At 48.5% G+C, this 20,971-nt stretch overlaps 1 protein-coding gene across 1 annotated transcript in view; it reads right to left on the bottom strand.

The window, feature by feature from the left end:
• LOC144115139 (uncharacterized) overlaps positions 1-20,711 on the bottom strand; it is a 33,761-nt gene extending 13,050 nt beyond the window's left edge. Inside the window, exons 1-2 of the mRNA XM_077649314.1 lie at positions 20,567-20,711; positions 8,322-8,507 (exon numbers count right to left, since the gene is read on the bottom strand). Coding sequence (XP_077505440.1) covers positions 8,322-8,507; positions 20,567-20,711 — 331 coding nt within the window. The remainder of the gene's footprint in view (positions 1-8,321; positions 8,508-20,566) is intronic.
• Positions 20,712-20,971: the final 260 nt, after the last annotated feature.

Raw genomic sequence — 20,971 nt, 5'->3', positions numbered from 1 at the left:
CTGGAAACTTGTCTCACCATCGCAAGAAGTTCCGGTGCCGATTGCCTGGTTTCGACGGCGAACTATGGTCCTCGTCTAAGGACGTCTTGTACTTGTTCCGGCAAGGACACTTCACCATAGGTGTGGACTGGACTGAAGCTTTCCTGATGCGTCTTCTTAGTGATGGCTCGAAGCTGCGGCAGCCCGCACTGCCATAAGAATTCGGTAGTCCTGTCTGCCGTCTGAGACCACCACCGCCATTCAAGTGCGCCATGAGCTGAAGATGTGCCGCTGTGTGCTCTCAGGAAGGGCCATTCTCTGTAGAGGCAAAATCACTCGTGAAATCATTGAAGCTCATGAAATCCATAAATTCAAAGATGAATGCGTAAGCGTTGCCTCAATAGCTCTGTCTGATAAAGAACTACGTTTCCTTGATGAGAATAGAAAAACGTGCGCAGCTGGTCTTGTGCCACTCTAGACCTGTGCTCAGGAATTGTCATTTTCGTCAATCTGTTTTGTGTATCTGTCTTTTCATTTGAGATTGGTTGCCACTGTACTTAAGTAGTGAAAATCACCTCAATAAACCAGTTGTAAGTTCAGCGCCGTGTCTGTGCACTTGTCACGTCCTTTGTCCCCTGCGCTGCTGAAAAAACCGCTGACGAGCGAAGGCACGCAGGGGACCTAAGGACGCGTTCCTGGAAAATTTTTTGTAAAGTTTTCGAGCAGCCAGCTGCGCAGAAGTACGACCCTTTACGTCACTGAAGACTTACATGAAACTATATTCGTGACTAATCAATACTCCACACAATGTAATATCAAAGCACAAGCGCATCGCAAAAGCGCGCTGAAATGGACAGGGAGAGCAGCAGACACGACCTGCTCACGCTTCGTGTCCTGGCCAACAGGCGGCGAAGCCAATGCCATGAGCATTGCCTATAGTTTTAATGCGTCTGTGTCAAAGTATGTGCTATGCAAAATGCTGTTTATCTTTCATCATAGTTCCCAGCATGGTGTGACATTCTTCCTTGTTCAACACGTCTGCTGTACACCTAAGGCACTTGACTAAGAAGAAAACAAGTGGAGTTTTTTTTTCTCGTAATTCAATGAGAAAAAATTTTTAATTGCTACATCTACAGCAAGATAGAGACTTGGGACATACTGTGAATGGAACATGTGCATTTGCCAGCAAAATGCTTGGTGTCAGTGCATGGACAGCGTTTAATGGAAAGAAGGAGAGGCAAGAATAAGCAGGTGGAAGTGGTCGACACCCAGCACAGAATGGCCAGGAAGTGGAGATTAGTGGCCCAGCACCCTGTATGACAACTTCCCAGAGCTGGCATTGAGGTCATGCATGCACAAAATTTTCCCACCACAATGTAAGATGCTAACTACATGGCATATGCTTTAAAGGGTTCCAGGCACAAAGTTTCTCGGTGTCAGTTTATTTGCCTTCAAAGAGGCCTACGGGCCTAGCAATCATAAAAATAAGCGCAAAACACCAGTGCATAGTGTGAATAATTAATTACAAGCCATTTTGTACACAAAGCCTTTGGTCTCAGTCAGCGCCAGCGCTGAAGTGAACAACACCTGAGTTTAGCGACGTCACAATAATTAAAGCAAGTGCACCATGACATCACTCGATGTTGGTGGAAATGGTTTCGTTTATGGGAGTTAAACGTCCGAAAGCGACTCAGGCTATGAGGGACGCTGTAGTGAAGGGCTCCGCAAAATTTCCACCACCTGGGGTTCTTTAATGTGCACCGACATTGCGCGGTACACGGGCCTCTAGAATTTCACCTCCATCGAAATTCGACCAACGCGGCCGGGATCGAACCCACGTCTTTCAGGTCAGCAGCCAAGCGCCATAACCACTGAGCCGCGGCGGCTGCCCGATGTGGGTGGAAATGGCAACAGGCTCATCGGACAGCATTAAAAACGGGGAGGAGGAAGAGGAAGACGACGCTGCTCGATCTGTTGTCACCTCAGCTCAGTAATTTTGCCTTGTTTTCTAGTTATTAACTAGGTTATTTCCACCCTTGGAAGACGGCCGCGTCTTTAAGGCGGTACTGTCCCTACGGGAAGGGTACAGCAGCTCCGGCGCCGGTATCCTTAAAGGGACAGCGCCATCCGAAGGAGCCCAGTGGGGCGGAGGCGGCCATGGCATCACATGGCGGGGATATGCCAGTCATCAGGGACGTCCAGCAGTGCAGTGCGTCATCATCGCTCAGTGGGGACGACTCAACTATCGTCGCCTCTGACGAGGAAGTGGCTGACATGGCGGAAATGGTCAACGATGGCTTCAAAGTGGTGAGTCATCGGAAGCACCGGACAGTCGGCATCCCAGTGATAGTTCAGCCAAAAGAGAAAGGTTTTGACTTCAGAGAGTGGAACCCTATCAGGCTGTTCGATGATATTAAAGTACTACTGGGATCTGCTCCGATTCGCAGTCGCTTCACAACGCAAGGGGCTCTTCATCAAGATATCTCAACGGAAGAGCAAGTAGACATTCTTCTGCGGTGCTCTCAGATCGGTGGCATACGAGTTTCAAGCCCGGTTGCCACACTCCTACATGACTAACACATGTGTTATAAGGGGAAGTACCAGTGTGGTATTCGGAAAGTGCCCTTCTTGACTACTTGAAACCGCAAGCAGTTCTGCACGTGCGACGGTTAATGCGCCGGGTGGAGCCTGGAGAACAACAATGGGCAGCGAAGCCTACAAACTCTATTGTGCTAACGTTTGCTCCCGACACCGAGCGCCCTGGATTAATTGACCTTGGTTTCACCAAACATGCAGTCCACGAGTTCGTTGAAACTCCTCCCCGGTGCTTCAGGTGCCAACGCTTTGGACATGTAGCGAGAGTTTGCAACAAAGATCAACGTTGCAAGCGGTGTGGTGGTGGCCATGATTACAAAGAGTGCAAGGCAGATTTTGCTTGCGCTAATTGTGGAGGTGACCATCCAGCGAGTTTCAGTGGCTGCACATTCCGTGTAAGCGCCTTACCCGTCGCAAGTCCTTCATTAGTGGCCCCAAACCACAACCTACTGAGAAGCCGATACATGGAAGTGAAGGGTTCCCTGCGCTCGAGTCGGAAGCTCGGGACGTGGTAGCAAGCGACGTCGCTGCACGACCTGATCCGAGCAAGTCGGCAACGGCCTCCGAGGGCGAGCTGGCTGTTCGATCTGCTTCTGCAAAAAGTGTCCATGTTCCTCAGCGACCAGATCACAGCAAGACTCGACAACAAGGAGGACATCCCCTTGCCTTAAAAGAGATGCAGACACCAGCTACCGTGGCCAAGAGTGGGTCCCAGTCCACGTCTTTTGTGGAAGTGGTGTGCCAGTGCGTGCAGCAAAATAAGGAGCTCAAAAGCCGGAATCTTTCCGACCTTCTACGCGTTTTGTTTGATGTCCTGCGTTCATATAGCCAAGCGATGCATCCTGGCACTTTGAAGAACTTTATACAGCTGGAGCTTTCCTTTGAGACCTTGATCGCCGCCTTCGCAGAGAACTTCAACTCCTAGATGGCTAGTTTACTTCAACCTGTTGCAACTAAAAACCATAGAAAAGTGCCGTTTATCATGCAATGGAACTGCGCTGGGATTATAAGTCGATTAGCAGAATTAAATTGTTCTTGAAAGAGACCTGTGTTCCAGTACTGGCCCTCTCGGAGGCTGGCTTGCCAAGCGGGAGGTCTTTGCCGGGATACGTCGCCCACAAGAATTGCAGCATAAAGTCTTTTCCCGCAGGAATTGCAGCCCTTTACATACGAAGGGAGATTCCTCATGTGGCTTTGAACGTCACCGATCTTTGCACTGACAGTATTGAGGTAGTGGCTGTGAGGATACGGCTCGCCTTCCGATCTCTATCCATTGCATCAGTATACGTGTCCCCGCGGAAGAAGGTCGATATGGCTTTGTTCCTCCAGCAACTTTGTGACCGCTGCCCAGCACCCACAATCATCTGCGCTGACTTCAACGCCCACCACCCTGCCTGGGGTGACAGGAACACAGATCCTCACGGACGCCAACTTGTAAAAGTCATCGACAGTTTGGACCTGTGCGTGGCCAATGACGGAAGTCCCACTTTCTTTCGGCCTCCAACCTCACCCACATCTATAGACCTAACCTTACATTCACCTGACGTTCGTGTGCAGTGGTCAACTAGAGCTGACCGAATGGGAAGTGATCACTACCCGATATTTGTGTTTACTGCCGACTTCCATCTGCGTGGTCCTAAAATTTGCCATGTGGTTAATTGGGACAAATACAGGGAGCACTTAGCCTGTGTTTCCGGTGATGTGACAGACAAAATGATTTATGCTAAGATGGCTGCTACCACGGCGCTCAAGCTACCTGATCATTTTCCGACTCCGGATTTAAAACTCAGGAACCTCTGCGCAGCGCGCAGAAGGGCGGAGCGACAACTGTTGCGGAAGAAAGACGACAGAGCCTTGAAGACAACTTTCAACAGGCTCAACTCTGCCATTAGACGTCATGCGAACAAGCTCTGTAGGTCCCAGTGGGCATCCTTTTGCGCTAGTTTGACTGTTTTCTCACCGATAACGAGAATTTGGCGTGTCGTTGGCAGTCCTGCTGGTGGCTCTCGTCCAAGTAAACCTTTCGAGGCGCTGGCATTGCGAACGCAGAAACATCTCGTGTGCTTGGCAGAGGAATTTGCGGATGCATTTGTAAATTCCAGACCAGGCATTCATCCCTGCGCTCTGCCTGCTACGTCTCCGTCTGTTATGGACGCCCCGTTCACACTTCGAGAACTACAGACAGCGCTCCGCAGCCTGCGGCGTCGCTGTGCACCAGGTCCTGACGGCATTACCAATCAAATGTTACAGAACCTGCCTCTGGAACACCGGAAGATGCTCCTAACCTATCTCAATCGACTGCGGGAGTCTGGTGACGTTCCCCCATCATGGAAGGTGGCTTCTGTAGTCCCACTGCTGAAGGCCAGCAAAGAGATGACAGACGCGGCCTCGTATCGTCCTGTATCGCTGACGTCGTGTGTGGCTAAGCTCATGGAGAAAATGGCAAGTAAGCGTTTGTCTTGGTGGCTTGAGGATAGAAGGGCACTACCAACATGCATGACTGGATTCCGCACAGGTTTATGCGCGCAAGATAGCGTCCTGGACTTGATAAGCCACATTAAACATCAGAGTGCTTTTGGACTTTCAACACTAGCTATTTTCCTAGACGTATCAAAGGCTTATGATAGCGTCCTCCAGAGCTCAATACTGAATAGTCTGCAGGTCGTAGGCGTCCAGGGCTATCTTCTGCGATTCATTCACTCATTTCTCAGTGATCGTAAATTTCGAGTGCGGTTAGGCAGTACAATGAGCTCCGAAAGGGCGGTATCACGAGCGGTACCTCAGGGTAGTGTCCTGTCCCCAACGCTCTTTAATGTTGTCATGGCCGGTCTTGTCGCAAAAGTACAAATACATTGTAGGCATGTCCATATGTCGATATATGCAGACGACATTTGTCTTTGGTTAACCGGATATCAACACAAATGCTTAGCTCTATTAGCGCGACAGGCCGTGCTTTCAGTTGAAAGTTACCTTCAAGGTGTTGGGTTGACTCTCTCGGTGGAAAAATCTGGCTTCGTCCTGTTTCCAGGTAGGGGACGACGGTATGCGCGGCTGAGCATAGACCTTGATCAGTCTTGCCTTCGTCAGGTTAAACACGTACGTTTTTTGGGCGTCACTATTGACTCACGTCTACAGTGGCGACGAGCTGTTGGACTCGATTGTGGCTTCACTATCTTCGCCGCGTCTCAATGTGCTTCGTAGAGTTGCTAGTGAGCAATGGGGAAACCATCCTGCTTCAATGATCAGGCTTCACGATGCCCTGGTGACAAGTCGCATAATGTACCAGCTCCCTTTAATTTCCCCCTCGGTATCGCAGCTGGAACGCCTTGAGGTTTTGCACAGAATGGGACTAAGGAGAGCTCTCGGCGTTCCGCGGGCTGCTCCAAACAATGCAGTACTGTATGAGTCTCAATCGAAACCTCTTCGGCTAGCCGCTTCACAAAGTATTTTGCTGCAAATTGGCCGCCTCAGAGAGACTGTTGCCGGGAGAGCGCTTCTACAGCGCCTTCGAAAGAGATCTGAGTCCCGGGCGTACTTGGCTTTAAATACTCTTCGTTCTCTGGGTCTCGACCTTCGAGATCGACCGAAGACGTTGAAGCCACCTTGGTCCTTTCCGAGCCTCGATTGTTCCTTGACAATTCCCCACGTTCGCGCTAAGCGGAATTCTCCTTTAGCGGCAATGGGTTCGCTCGTACATCTTGAGACCGAATATGCCAGTCATCTTCAAATTTTTACAGACGGCTCTGTGGACAAGGTGAGAGGATCTAGTGCAGCTGCTTTTCATATTCCGTCTTTGAAGTATGATTGGTCTGTTCGTTTTACTAAAGTCGTGTCCTCCACAATGGCCGAAAGCGTTGCCATTGAGGCAGCTCTAAAGAAGCTACGGTGTTGTACGCCTCAACCTACTGTTATAATTATGGATTCAAAATCTGCCCTTCAAAGGATAGAGTACGGGTTCCCCACTGATGCCTTGAGTCTTAGATCCCTACGTCTGGTGCAGAATCTACATAGCAAAGGCTTCTCTATACGTTTTCAATGGGTGCCCTCCCACATAGGTGTCTTAGGCAACGAGATAGCAGACAACCTCACCCATACAGCGCTCTCCGGGATTCCAGTACATGGAGTCCCTCATGAAGTCAAGCAAATGTTCAGAGATGTGGTGTTGTGCCACTTCCGTTCTTTGTGGAGCTCTCCTCATCAGCCATGTGTGACCAAGGGTCTCAAAAGGTACCAAGCCACTTTGCTGCACCGCGTTCGCACGGATTCTGCTCGTACGCCGGCGTGGATGTATAAGACTGGCCTAGCGTTGTCACCATTGCGTTCAACGTGTGGTGCGTGTGGTGACATAGAACATTACCTCTTGTGCGGTACTTTGTACAACGCGGAACGAGCTGTGTTATTCGGATCCCTCAGGAAAGCAGGAGTTCCTCACAGTTCTCTTCAGGACATTGTTTTACCGCGAGGGAGCCAGTCGAGTAGAAGGGATGCTTTTCGCCTTCTACTACTTTACCTGCAGGACACGGATTTGGCCTCCACATGGTGACCTCAGGAGTGTCTATTTAGGTTTTTGCGGACAGTGTTTCTGCGATTTCTATTTAAGTGTCGCTACGGTGGAGCAATTGCCGGCAGCAACTGCAAGGCTAATCCCACCAGTAGTTTACAACCACTGAACTCAACTCAACTCAGCATTAAAAACAGCAATAATTTATGTTCCACTCAAAGAATGTGCCAGACACTTGCGAGATGGCAACTTCTTACGCCCATGAAAGAAATCGTACCGTAACTACCCCCTCTCTCCTCTCCACACTACCGACCCATCCCACCTTCCTGCCCTCTGTACAACGCACAAAAGGTAAACCTGACTGATATCCTCGGGGTCTGTCCGGCTTCCCCTCCACCCAACAGGCCGGAGCCACTCCCAACATGGGAGGACTGGGAGACCTCACTACGCTCCACAGATCAGGCACGACAGAAGATCGTCGCCACCTGTGCGGGGAGCGTCATGGACCTTTTAGCCATGAACGTTTGAGTGCGGTGTGGTCGTGCGTGGACTCAGGGGTCCTGGGAGGCCCGAATTCCTCTGCACAATAAAGTCTTTCTCTCTCTCACTCTCATGCCGTTCAATGTGTTTAAAATTGTGTGTCTGCACCCCTTTAAAGGACTATAGACACCAAATTTTTTCTTGCGTGTTTTTTTCTTTCAAACGATATCTTAGACATTCGTATGCATGAAGCACCCTGTGATATTTGTGTACGAACGCTAAATAATTTATAATTGAATTTTTTCTTCACGGTGTTTCGGTTTCATCGACCGCAGGACGACTGTGACGTCAAGTTGATGTTTTGGCCACGTGATGAACTGGAAAAACTTTAATATAATCACTAACAGGCTCGTCATTCCATGTCTTGGAAGATGCTGGATTAAATGTCATAGTGAATTAAATTTACATATCAGCGATTATATTACAGTTTTTCTAGTAGATCACGCAAACAAAACATCAACTTGACGTCACAGTCGTCGTGCAGTCAATGAAACCGAAACAGCACGAGAGAAGAAATTCAATCAAATTATTTAGCGGTTGTAGGAAAATACCACACGGTAATTCATGTATTCTAATGTCTAACGCATCGTTTGACAGAAGGAAACGCGCAATAAAATTACACTAACTGCCCACTGAAAGAGAAGACACTTTCGCAAGGCAGGAAAGCTACCTAAGGTACAAGATGGTAGGTTCCCAGATTATTTACCTGGATGAGATATGTGCAACGGCAGCAAGCGCAGTGTTGGTGGAAGGACAGAACAGTGAGCGTGTGCTGCTTGTGCCAAGATCAGGACAACCATGGCCTGGAGCAGGCTGCCAGGGAAGGGCCACCGCATCATTGTGATGCACATCAGCAATGAGAAAGGCCCATCAACGGCTCCCTGTATGTTTCCTGCATAAAACCAGAAAAGGTGAAGACTGCTATGAAGGAATGGATGGCAATCATTTTGAGATGTTTTCACTCATGTGAAGCAGCCAAAAGAAACATCCTAGCGAAACACAAGCAGTTGTGTCATTCACACCTGGACGAAGCAATGCCGACAACAGTTTTACACAAAGAAGCAGTTCAGCAGTAGCTGACAGAGAGAACACTAATGGAACGCTATGATGCCAACAATGTGGCTCCTATAAATCATGAAGCTGCCCAAGCTGTGCGTTGTCAAATAACATGTAGGAGTCGCTGTGGCGAGGGCTGGCAACGTCAAGCTCTGGCTCCCACCTTAGCTTTAACCTATGGAGTTTCTCTGGGTACAAGTTAATAATGATACCAAGAATGAGCATAAAGATTTATGGCTTCCTTTGGTTGAAGCTCCGCTCAGAGACAAGACACCAACGGTGACAGCAGAAAAGTGGAGGAATTGTGCACACCACGCCATGAATAATGAAGAAAAATTCAGAGCAAACTCTGCCAGCGGCCCTCATGTTCATTAACACATACGTGTTTCACAACACATAACTATGTAGCACATTGGCTCTGGGATGCATCACAATAGTAAACCAGCGCCGACATTTCTTGCACTGCAAATTAAGACTTTACATCACCAAGGTATCAGGCTTCCAAACTGTGGAAGTGGTATGCCAGGTTTAACATCCTCAAGCAACACATGGTCTTTGAAGAACACCACAGTGGACGGCTCCGGATTAATTTATACCACATGGGGTTCTTCAACGTGCATTCACGTCGCACAGCGCACCATTGTTTTTATGTTTTGCCACCGTCGAAATACTGCCACTGCAGCAGGATCGGGATCGAACCCGCGACCCTGAGATCAGCAGCCGAACGCCAAAGCCACAAAGCCATGTGGTAGGTGCTTCCAAATTTTCATCTAACTGCTATTTTTATGGACTGCTTTCCTGTCGCACTAAACAATGCAATACTTGCTTAAACTATTCGCTTAATAATTCTTTAGGCATGCTGTTTTGTCTTCGCTGAGAACGAATAAACAACTGAGGCTCCTGAACCTTCACGCTGTCAGCAGGCAAAGGACACCTGCAGCTGCATTCCTTTAATGCAAGCACATGCATCAGTTTTTGTGCTTATACGCAGGTTGGAGTGGAACGTCAATTCTTATAAATGTCCGACATGAGTATGACGACATCCATACAGACACAAGACAGCAACGGCAAGCTGCAATACGGGCACTGCCTTTAATAAAAACAACTTACTTGTGTGGTGCATTCTTTTCAGCCATCTCCTGCTTTTCGATACAGCTAACTCATTGTTCGAAGCATACAGAAGCAGTGAGCCACTCACAAATTGGCTCCGGGCCCTCCGGCTCTGCTTCTCGCATCGATTCTTTTGACTTTAAAAGCGCACTTACAACGAGAGGTGGGCGACCTGTCACATTTGCAAACAGCGCGCCTGTTTTGCACCTTGCTAGCCATGACGAAGCAAGAACGCATCGAAATGACCACTGAATGTGGGGGAAGACAGAAATACAAGAAAAGCATTTAAAGCTCTAGCGCACAAATTCAATACGACGCAAATTTTTATTTTTCTCTTCGAGCAGCCACGATCTACCGCTGACGCTAATACTGTAGAAGCTGGGGCAAGTTGGTGTGACATGGTTTTTTCAGCAGCGCAGGGGACAAAGGACGTGACAAGTGCACAGACACGGCGCTGAACTTACAACTGGTTTATTGAGGTGGTTTTAACTACTTAAACACAGTGGCAACCAATCTCAAATGAAAAGACAGATACACAAAACAGATTGACGAAAATGACAATTCCTGAGCACAGGTCTACAGTGGCACAAGACCAGCTGCGCACGTTTTTCTATTCTCATCAAGGAAACGTAGTTCTTTATCAGGCAGAGCTATTGAGGCAACGCTTACGCATTCATCTTTGAATTTATGGATTTCATGAGCTTCAATGATTTCACGAGTGATTTTTGTTCTATTATCTGACAGCACTCGACACTGAGTGAAAACAGGATAACACGGCGGTTTTTTGTTCTTTTTTCTTTCCTCTGTGCAGTCTCTGCAATGAATGCCAAGGTGACGGGAAGCGGTGCCACTCACGTTGTTGTTGTGTTCCCGCAGCCGGTCGTTGAGGCAACGACCAGTTTGCCACGTGTAGTGCTTGCCACATGTAAGCGGAAACCTGTACACAACATTGCTGCTACATGTTACAAAACCTTTTTGGTGTTTCTTATCGCAGCCAACCATCCTTTCATTGCTGCTGTTTACAATATGGCAGAGTTTGGAGAGCTTATCGGGCGCGGAAAAAACAACGTTTACATCGGCACGCGCTCCCACCCTTTTCAGATTATGTGAAATGCGGTGTAGATAAGGAATAACCACATACTTTCTTTTTTCTTCCTTGGGCCTTTCAGTGGAATCTCTGCGGCCTGAATTAATGATTTCTCTTAGCAGGCTCTCTGATATTGCAATCAGAAGTTCGGAAGGGTATCCTGCTCCTTGTATGCGTAACACCTGATTTTGATAGCTGTCTTGCATCGCATGATGGCATGATTTTTCTAGGGCATTTCTTAAAACACAACTTTGCGATGCCGCGCTTTACAAGCTTAGAATGTGCAGAAGCGAAAGGCGTGAGGGGCTTCTGGCATCGTGGCTCGTAACGCCAGCAAACATGGCTATTTTTGAGGAACATGGCAAGATCTAAAAAACGTAACTTTCCTTCACAAGGCGTTTCATGCGTCAAAACAAGAGGGTCAAGACAGGTGTGAAAAATTGATAAAACTTTCGAGACCGAGGTCTCTGCGTCAGTAACTGCACATGTCATAAAAACTAAAAAATCGTCTACAAACCTAAAAATACGAGCCACGCTTTCGTCTAGTTGACTATCAAGGAGCCTGTCATGGTGCGCGAGATAAATGTCGCTCAGTATCGGAGCTATGCATGAACCAATGCAGACGCCATTGCTCTGGAGGTAAACAGATTCATTCCAGGTGGAAAATATCGAGTTAAGGTAAAAAGTAAGGAGTTCCAAGAAGTTGCTATTGCTGATGCCTGCAGAATTCTGGAAAGCTACCACACCGAAGGAATCAATGCATTCTTCAACACTTGCCAGCAGTTTCTTTTGCGGAAGGGAATAATATAAATCTTTTATATCGATAGAGCAGGCCGAAAAGCCTTTCTTTGGGTATTGTTGCAAGAAAGCGATTACTTGGTTAGAACTCTTCACCTGAAAAGGGTCGTCAATGGTTAAGAGGTTCAGCTTGTCTTGCAAAAATTAACGCGACAGACTTTTGCCATGTGCCATCCTTGGTGACTATTGTTCAAAGTGGGCAGTCCAGCTTGTGAGTTTTGGCTGTGAAGAATACCTTTAAGCAGGACCCCTTGCTTTTCTCTATACACTTGGCTGGGGATTCCAAATTCATTTGTGCACACATTTTCCGTGCTCGGGCTTTCACTTTACTTAGAGCGACATCGCTTCTCTGCCGGAAAGTTGAACTGATAGCATTTTCTGCTTTCGATAAGTAGAGCGCTTTAGGCATCACAGTAAAACCTCCCTCTTTATCAGCGTCTAATAGGGTCAGCGAATTGTTCTTTAAAAACGAAACGGTGAATTTGATTGGAATTCTACACCCGGTAGGTTTACACTTTGCCAAAATGTCCACTCCATCTGAAACACATCGGTCCACTTCAGGAGCCGCTGCTAGGCTGGAAACTTGTCTCACCATCGCAAGAAGTTCCCGTGCCGATCGCCTGGGTTCGACGGCGAACTATGGTCCTCGTCTAAGGACGTCTTGTACTTGTTCTGGCAAGGACACTTCACCATAGGTGTGGACTGGACTGAAGCTTTCCTGATGCGTCTTCTTAGTGATGGCTCGAAGCTGCGGCAGCCCGCACTGCCATAAGAATTCGGTAGTCTTGTCTGCCGTCTGAGACCACCGCCGCCATTCAAGTGCGCCATGAGCTGAAGATGTGCCGCTGTGTGCTCTCAGGAAGGGCCATTCTCTGTAGAGGCAAAATCACTCGTGAAATCATTGAAGCTCATGAAATCCATAAATTCAAAGATGAATGCGTAAGCGTTGCCTCAATAGCTCTGTCTGATAAAGAACTACGTTTCCTTGATGAGAATAGAAAAACGTGCGCAGCTGGTCTTGTGCCACTGTAGACCTGTGCTCAGGAATTGTCATTTTCGTCAATCTGTTTTGTGTATCTGTCTTTTCATTTGAGATTGGTTGCCACTGTACTTAAGTAGTGAAAATCACCTCAATAAACCAGTTGTAAGTTCAGCGCCGTGTCTGTGCACTTGTCACGTCCTTTGTCCCCTGCGCTGCTGAAAAAACCGCTGACGAGCGAAGGCACGCAGGGGACCTAAGGACGCGTTCCTGGAAAATTTTTTGTAAAGTTTTCGAGCAGCCAGCTGTGCAGAAGCACGACCCTTTACGTCACTGAAGACTTACATGAAACTATATTCGTGACTAATCAAAACTCCACACAATGTAATATCAAAGCACAAGCGCATCGCAAAAGCGCGCTGAAATGGACAGGGAGAGCAGCAGACACGACCTGCTCACGCTTCGTGTCCTGGCCAACAGGCGGCGAAGCCAATGCCATCAGCATTGCCTATAGTTTTAATGCGTCTGTGTCAAAGTATGTGCTATGCAAAATGCTGTTTATCTTTCATCATAGTTCCCAGCATGGTGTGACATTCTTCCTTGTTCAACACGTCTGCTGTACACCTAAGGCACTTGACTAAGAAGCAAACAAGTGGAGTTTTTTTTTCTCGTAATTCAATGAGAAAAAATTTTTAATTGCTACATCTACAGCAAGATAGAGACTTGGGACATACTGTGAATGGAACATGTGCATTTGCCAGCAAAATGCTTGGTGTCAGTGCATGGACAGCGTTTAATGGAAAGAAGGAGAGGCAAGAATAAGCAGGTGGAAGTGGTCGACACCCAGCACAGAATGGCCAGGAAGTGGAGATTAGTGGCGCAGCACCCTGTATGACAACTTCCCAGAGCTGGCATTGAGGTCATGCATGCACAAATTTTTCCACCACAATGTAAGATGCTAACTACATGGCATATGCTTTAAAGGGTTCCAGGCACAAAGTTTTTCGGTGTCAGTTTATTTGCCTTCAAAGAGGCCTACGGGCCTAGCAATCATGAAAATAAGCGCAAAACACCAGTGCATAGTGTGAATAATTAATTACAAGCCATTTTGTACACAAAGCCTTTGGTCTCAGTCAGCGCCAGCGCTGAAGTGAACAACACCTGAGTTTAGAACGTCACAATAATTAAAGCAAGTGCACCATGACATCACTCGATGTTGGTGGAAATGGTTTCGTTTATGGGAGTTAAACGTCCGAAAGCGACTCAGGCTATGAGGGACGCTGTAGTGAAGGGCTCCGCAAAATTTCCACCACCTGGGGTTCTTTAATGTGCACCGACATTGCGCGGTACACGGGCCTCTAGAATTTCACCTCCATCGAAATTCGACCAACGCGGCCGGGATCGAACCCACGTCTTTCGGGTCAGCAGCCAAGCGCCATAACCACTGAGCCGCGGCGGCTGCCCGATGTGGGTGGAAATGGCAACAGGCTCATCGGACAGCATTAAAAACGGGGAGGAGGAAGAGGAAGACGACGCTGCTCGATCTGTTGTCACCTCAGCTCAGTAATTTTGCCTTGTTTTCTAGTTATTAACTAGGTTATTTCCACCCTTGGAAGACGGCCGCGTCTTTAAGGCGGTACTGTCCCTACGGGAAGGGTACAGCAGCTCCGGCGCCGGTATCCTTAAAGGGACAGCGCCATCCGAAGGAGCCCAGTGGGGCGGAGGCGGCCATGGCATCACATGGCGGGGATATGCCAGTCATCAGGGACGTCCAGCAGTGCAGTGCGTCATCATCGCTCAGTGGGGACGACTCAACTATCGTCGCCTCTGACGAGGAAGTGGCTGACATGGCAGAAATGGACAACGATGGCTTCAAAGTGGTGAGTCATCGGAAGCACCGGACAGTCGGCATCCCAGTGATAGTTCAGCCAAAAGAGAAAGGTTTTGACTTCAGAGAGTGGAACCCTATCAGGCTGTTCGATGATATTAAAGTACTACTGGGATCTGCTCCGATTCGCAGTCGCTTCACAATGCAAGGGGCTCTTCATCAAGATATCTCAACGGAAGAGCAAGTAGACATTCTTCTGCGGTGCTCTCAGATCGGTGGCATACGAGTTTCAAGCCCGGTTGCCACACTCCTACATGACTAACACATGTGTTATAAGGGGAAGTACCAGTGTGGTATTCGGAAAGTGCCCTTCTTGACTACTTGAAACCGCAAGAAGTTCTGCACGTGCGACGGTTAATGCGCCGGGTGGAGCCTGGAGAACAACAATGGGCAGCGAAGCCTACAAACTCTATTGTGCTAACGTTTGCTCCCGACACCGAGCGCCCTGGATTAATTGACCTTGGTTTCACCAAACATGCAGTCCACGAGTTCGTTGAAACTCCTCCCCGGTGCTTCAGGTGCCAACGCTTTGGACATGTAGCGAGAGTTTGCAACAAAGATCAACGTTGCAAGCGGTGTGGTGGTGGCCATGATTACAAAGAGTGCAAGGCAGATTTTGCTTGCGCTAATTGTGGAGGTGACCATCCAGCGAGTTTCAGTGGCTGCACATTCCGTGTAAGCGCCTTACCCGTCGCAAGTCCTTCATTAGTGGCCCCAAACCACAACCTACTGAGAAGCCGATACATGGAAGTGAAGGGTTCCCTGCGCTCGAGTCGGAAGCTCGGGACGTGGTAGCAAGCGACGTCGCTGCACGACCTGATCCGAGCAAGTCGGCAACGGCCTCCGAGGGCGAGCTGGCTGTTCGATCTGCTTCTGCAAAAAGTGTCCATGTTCCTCAGCGACCAGATCACAGCAAGACTCGACAACAAGGAGGACATCCCCTTGCCTTAAAAGAGATGCAGACACCAGCTACCGTGGCCAAGAGTGGGTCCCAGTCCACGTCTTTTGTGGAAGTGGTGTGCCAGTGCGTGCAGCAAAATAAGGAGCTCAAAAGCCGGAATCTTTCCGACCTTCTACGCGTTTTGTTTGATGTCCTGCGTTCATATAGCCAAGCGATGCATCCTGGCACTTTGAAGAACTTTATACAGCTGGAGCTTTCCTTTGAGACCTTGATCGCCGCCTTCGCAGAGAACTTCAACTCCTAGATGGCTAGTTTACTTCAACCTGTTGCAACTAAAAACCATAGAAAAGTGCCGTTTATCATGCAATGGAACTGCGCTGGGATTATAAGTCGATTAGCAGAATTAAATTGTTCTTGAAAGAGACCTGTGTTCCAGTACTGGCCCTCTCGGAGGCTGGCTTGCCAAGCGGGAGGTCTTTGCCGGGATACGTCGCCCACAAGAATTGCAGCATAAAGTCTTTTCCCGCAGGAATTGCAGCCCTTTACATACGAAGGGAGATTCCTCATGTGGCTTTGAACGTCACCGATCTTTGCACTGACAGTATTGAGGTAGTGGCTGTGAGGATACGGCTCGCCTTCCGATCTCTATCCATTGCATCAGTATACGTGTCCCCGCGGAAGAAGGTCGATATGGCTTTGTTCCTCCAGCAACTTTGTGACCGCTGCCCAGCACCCAGAATCATCTGCGCTGACTTCAACGCCCACCACCCTGCCTGGGGTGACAGGAACACAGATCCTCACGGACGCCAACTTGTAAAAGTCATCGACAGTTTGGACCTGTGCGTGGCCAATGACGGAAGTCCCACTTTCTTTCGGCCTCCAACCTCACCCACATCTATAGACCTAACCTTACATTCACCTGACGTTCGTGTGCAGTGGTCAACTAGAGCTGACCGAATGGGAAGTGATCACTACCCGATATTTGTGTTTACTGCCGACTTCCATCTGCGTGGTCCTAAAATTTGCCATGTGGTTAATTGGGACAAATACAGGGAGCACTTAGCCTGTGTTTCCGGTGATGTGACAGACAAAATGATTTATGCTAAGATGGCTGCTACCACGGCGCTCAAGCTACCTGATCATTTTCCGACTCCGGATTTAAAACTCAGGAACCTCTGCGCAGCGCGCAGAAGGGCGGAGCGACAACTGTTGCGGAAGAAAGACGACAGAGCCTTGAAGACAACTTTCAACAGGCTCAACTCTGCCATTAGACGTCATGCGAACAAGCTCTGTAGGTCCCAGTGGGCATCCTTTTGCGCTAGTTTGACTGTTTTCTCACCGATAACGAGAATTTGGCGTGTCGTTGGCAGTCCTGCTGGTGGCTCTCGTCCAAGTAAACCTTTCGAGGCGCTGGCATTGCGAACGCAGAAACATCTCGTGTGCTTGGCAGAGGAATTTGCGGATGCATTTGTAAATTCCAGACCAGGCATTCATCCCTGCGCTCTGCCTGCTACGTCTCCGTCTGTTATGGACGCCCCGTTCACACTTCGAGAACTACAGACAGCGCTCCGCAGCCTGCGGCGTCGCTGTGCACCAGGTCCTGACGGCATTACCAATCAAATGTTACAGAACCTGCCTCTGGAACACCGGAAGATGCTCCTAACCTATCTCAATCGACTGTGGGAGTCTGGTGACGTTCCCCCATCATGGAAGGTGGCTTGTGTAGTCCCACTGCTGAAGGCCAGCAAAGAGATGACAGACGCGGCCTCGTATCGTCCTGTATCGCTGACGTCGTGTGTGGCTAAGCTCATGGAGAAGATGGCAAGTAAGCGTTTGTCTTGGTGGCTTGAGGATAGAAGGGCACTACCAACATGCATGACTGGATTCCGCACAGGTTTATGCGCGCAAGATAGCGTCCTGGACTTGATAAGCCCCATTGAACATCAGAGTGCTTTTGGACTTTCAACACTAGCTATTTTCCTAGACGTATCAAAGGCTTATGATAGCGTCCTCCAGAGCTCAATACTGAATAGTCTGCAGGTCGTAGGCGTCCAGGGCTATCTTCTGCGATTCAGTGACTCATTTCTCAGTGATCGTAAATTTCGAGTGCGGTTAGGCAGTACAATGAGCTCCGAAAGGGCGGTATCGCGAGGGGTACCTCAGGGTAGTGTCCTGTCCCCAACGCTCTTTAATGTTGTCATGGCTGGTCTTCCCGCAAAAGTGCAAAAACATTGTAGGCATGTCCATATGTCGATATATGCAGACGACATTTGTCTTTGGTTAACCGGATATCAACACAAACGCTTAGCTCTATTAGCGCGACAGGCCGTGCTTTCAGTTAAAGGTTACCTTCAAGGTGTTGGGTTGACTCTATCGGTGGAAAAATCTGGCTTCGTCCTGTTTCCAGGTAGGGGACGACGGTATGCGCGGCAGAGCATAGACCTTGATCAGTCTTGCCTTCGTAAGGTTAACCACATATGTTTTTTTGGCGTCAGTATTGACTCACGTCTACAGTGGCGACGAGCTGTTGGACTCGATTGTGGCTTCACTATCTTCGCCGCGTCTCAATGTGCTTCGTAGAGTTGCTAGTGAGCAATGGGGAAACCATCCTGCTTCAATGATCAGGCTTCACGATGCCCTGGTGACAAGTCGCATAATGTACCAGCTCCCTTTAATTTCCCCCTCGGTATCTCAGCTGGAACGCCTTGAGGTTTAGCACAGAATGGGACTAAGGAGAGCTCTCGGCGTTCCGCGGGCTGCTCCAAACAATGCAGTACTGTATGAGTCTCAATCGAAACCTCTTCGGCTAGCCGCTTCACAAAGTCTTTTGCTGCAAATTGGCCGCCTCAGAGAGACTGTTGCCGGGAGAGCGCTTCTACAGCGCCTTCGAAAGAGATCTGTGTCCCGAGCGTACTTGGCTTTAAATACTCTTCGTTCTCTGGGTCTCGACCTTCGAGATCGACCTAAGACGTTGAAGCCACCTTGGTCCTTTCCGAGCCTCGACTGTTCCTTGACAATTTCCCACGTTCGTGCTAAGCGGAATTCTCCTTTAGCGGCAATGCGTTCGCTCGTACTGGAACATCTTGAGACCGAATATGCCAGTCATCTTCAAATTTTTACAGACGGCTCTGTGGACAAGGTGAGAGGATCTAGTGCAGCTGCTTTTCATATTCCGTCTTTGAAGTATGATTGGTCTGTTCGTTTTACTAAAGTCGTGTCCTCCACAATGGCCGAAAGCGTTGCCATTGAGGCAGCTCTAAAGAAGCTACGGTGTTGTACGCCTCAACCTACTGTCATAATTACGGATTCCAAATCTGCCCTTCAAAGGTTAGAGTACGGGTTCCCCACTGATGCCTTGAGTCTTAGATCCCTACGTCTGGTGCAGAATCTACATAGCAAAGGCTTCTCTATACGTTTTCAATGGGTGCCCTCCCACATAGGTGTCTTAGGCAACGAGATAGCAGACAAGCTCGCCCATACAGCTCTCTCCGGGATTCCAGTACATTGAGTCCCTCATGAAGTCAAGCAAATGTTCAGAGATGTGGTGTTGTGCCACTTCCGTTCTTTGTGGAGCTCTCCTCATCAGCCATGTGTGACCAAGGGTCTCAAAAGGTACCAAGCCACTTTGCTGCACCGCGTTCGCACGGATTCTGCTCGTACGCCGGCGTGGATGTATAAGACTGGCCTAGCGTTGTCACCATTGTGTTCAACGTGTGGTGTGTGTGGTGACATAGAACGTTACCTCTTGTGCGGTACTTTGTACAACGCAGAACGGGCTGTGTTATTAGGATCCCTCAGGAAGGCAGGAGTTCCTCACAGTTCTCTTCAGGACATTGTTTTCCCGCGCGGGAGCCAGTCGAGTAGAAGGGATGCTTTTCGCCTTCTTCTACTTTACCTGCAGGACACGGATTTGGCCTCCACATGGTGACCTCAGGAGTGTCTATTTAGGTTTTTGCGGACAGTGTTTCTGTGATTTCTATTTAAGTGTCGCTACGGTGGAGCAATTGCCGGCAGCAACTGCAAGGCTAATCCCACCAGTAGTTTACAACCACTCAACTCAACTCAACTCAGCATTAAAAACAGCAATAATTTATGTTCCACTCAAAGAATGTGCCAGACACTTGCGAGATGGCAACTTCTTACGCCCATGAAAGAAATCGTACCGTAACTACCCCCTCTCTCCTCTCCACACTACCGACCCATCCCACCTTCCTGCCCTCTGCACAACGCACAAAAGGCAAACCTGACTGATATCCTCGGGGTCTGTCCGGCTTCCCCTCCACCCTGCAGGCCGGAGCCACTCCCAACAACGGAGGACTGGGAGACCTCACTACGCTCCACAGATCAGGCACGACAGAAGATCGTCGCCACCTGTGCGGGCAGCGTCATGGACCTTTTAGCCATGAACGTTTGAGTGCGGTGTGGTCGTGCGTGGACCCAGGGGTCCTGGGAGGCCCGAATTCCTCTGCACAATAAAGTCTTTCTCTCTCTCACTCTCATGCCGTTCAATGTGTTTAAAATTTTGTGTCTGCACCCCTTTAAAGGACTATAGACACCAAATTTTTTCTTGCGTGTTTTTTTCTTTCAAACGATATCTTAGACATTCGTATGCATGAAGCACCCTGTGGTATTTGTGTACGAACGCTAAATAATTTATAATTGAATTTTTTCTTCACGGTGTTTCGGTTTCATCGACCGAAGGACGACTGTGACGTCAAGTTGATGTTTTGGCCACGTGATGAACTGGAAAAACTTTAATATAATCACTAACAGGCTCGTCATTCCATGTCTTGGAAGATGCTGGATTAAATGTCATAGTGAATTAAATCTACATATCAGCGATTATATTACAGTTTTTCTAGTAGATCACGCAAACAAAACATCAACTTGACGTCACAGTCGTCGTTCAGTCAATGAAACCGAAACAGCACGAGAGAAGAAATTCAATCAAATTATTTAGCGGTTGTAGGAAAATACCACACGGTAATTCATGTATTCTAATGTCTAACGCATCGTTTAACAGAAGGAAACGCGCAATAAAATTACACTAACTGCCCACTGAAAGAGAAGACACTTTCGCAAGGCAGGAAAGCTACCTAAGGTACAAGATGGTAGGTTCCCAGATTATTTACCTGGATGAGATATGTGCAACGGCAGCAAGCGCAGTGTTGGTGGAAGGACAGAACAGTGAGCGTGTGCTGCTTGTGCCAAGATCAGGACAACCATGGCCTGGAGCAGGCTGCCAGGGAAGGGCCACCGCATCATTGTGATGCACATCAGCAATGAGAAAGGCCCATCAACGGCTGCCTGTATGTTTCCTGCATAAAACCAGAAAGGGTGAAGACTGCTATGAAGGAATGGATGGCAATCATTTTGAGATGTTTTCACTCATGTGAAGCAGCCAAAAGAAACATCCTAGCGAAACACAAGCAGTTGTGTCATTCACACCTGGACGAAGCAATGCCGACAACAGTTTTACACAAAGAAGCAGTTCAGCAGTAGCTGACAGAGACAACACTAATGGAACGCTATGATGC

The sequence above is a fragment of the Amblyomma americanum genome, chromosome 1 (genome assembly GCF_052857255.1).
Source record: "Amblyomma americanum isolate KBUSLIRL-KWMA chromosome 1, ASM5285725v1, whole genome shotgun sequence".
Classification (NCBI taxonomy): Eukaryota; Metazoa; Arthropoda; class Arachnida; order Ixodida; family Ixodidae; genus Amblyomma; species Amblyomma americanum.
Note: the sequence above shows the minus strand (reverse complement) of the source record. Positions and strands in the feature narration are given on the sequence as shown.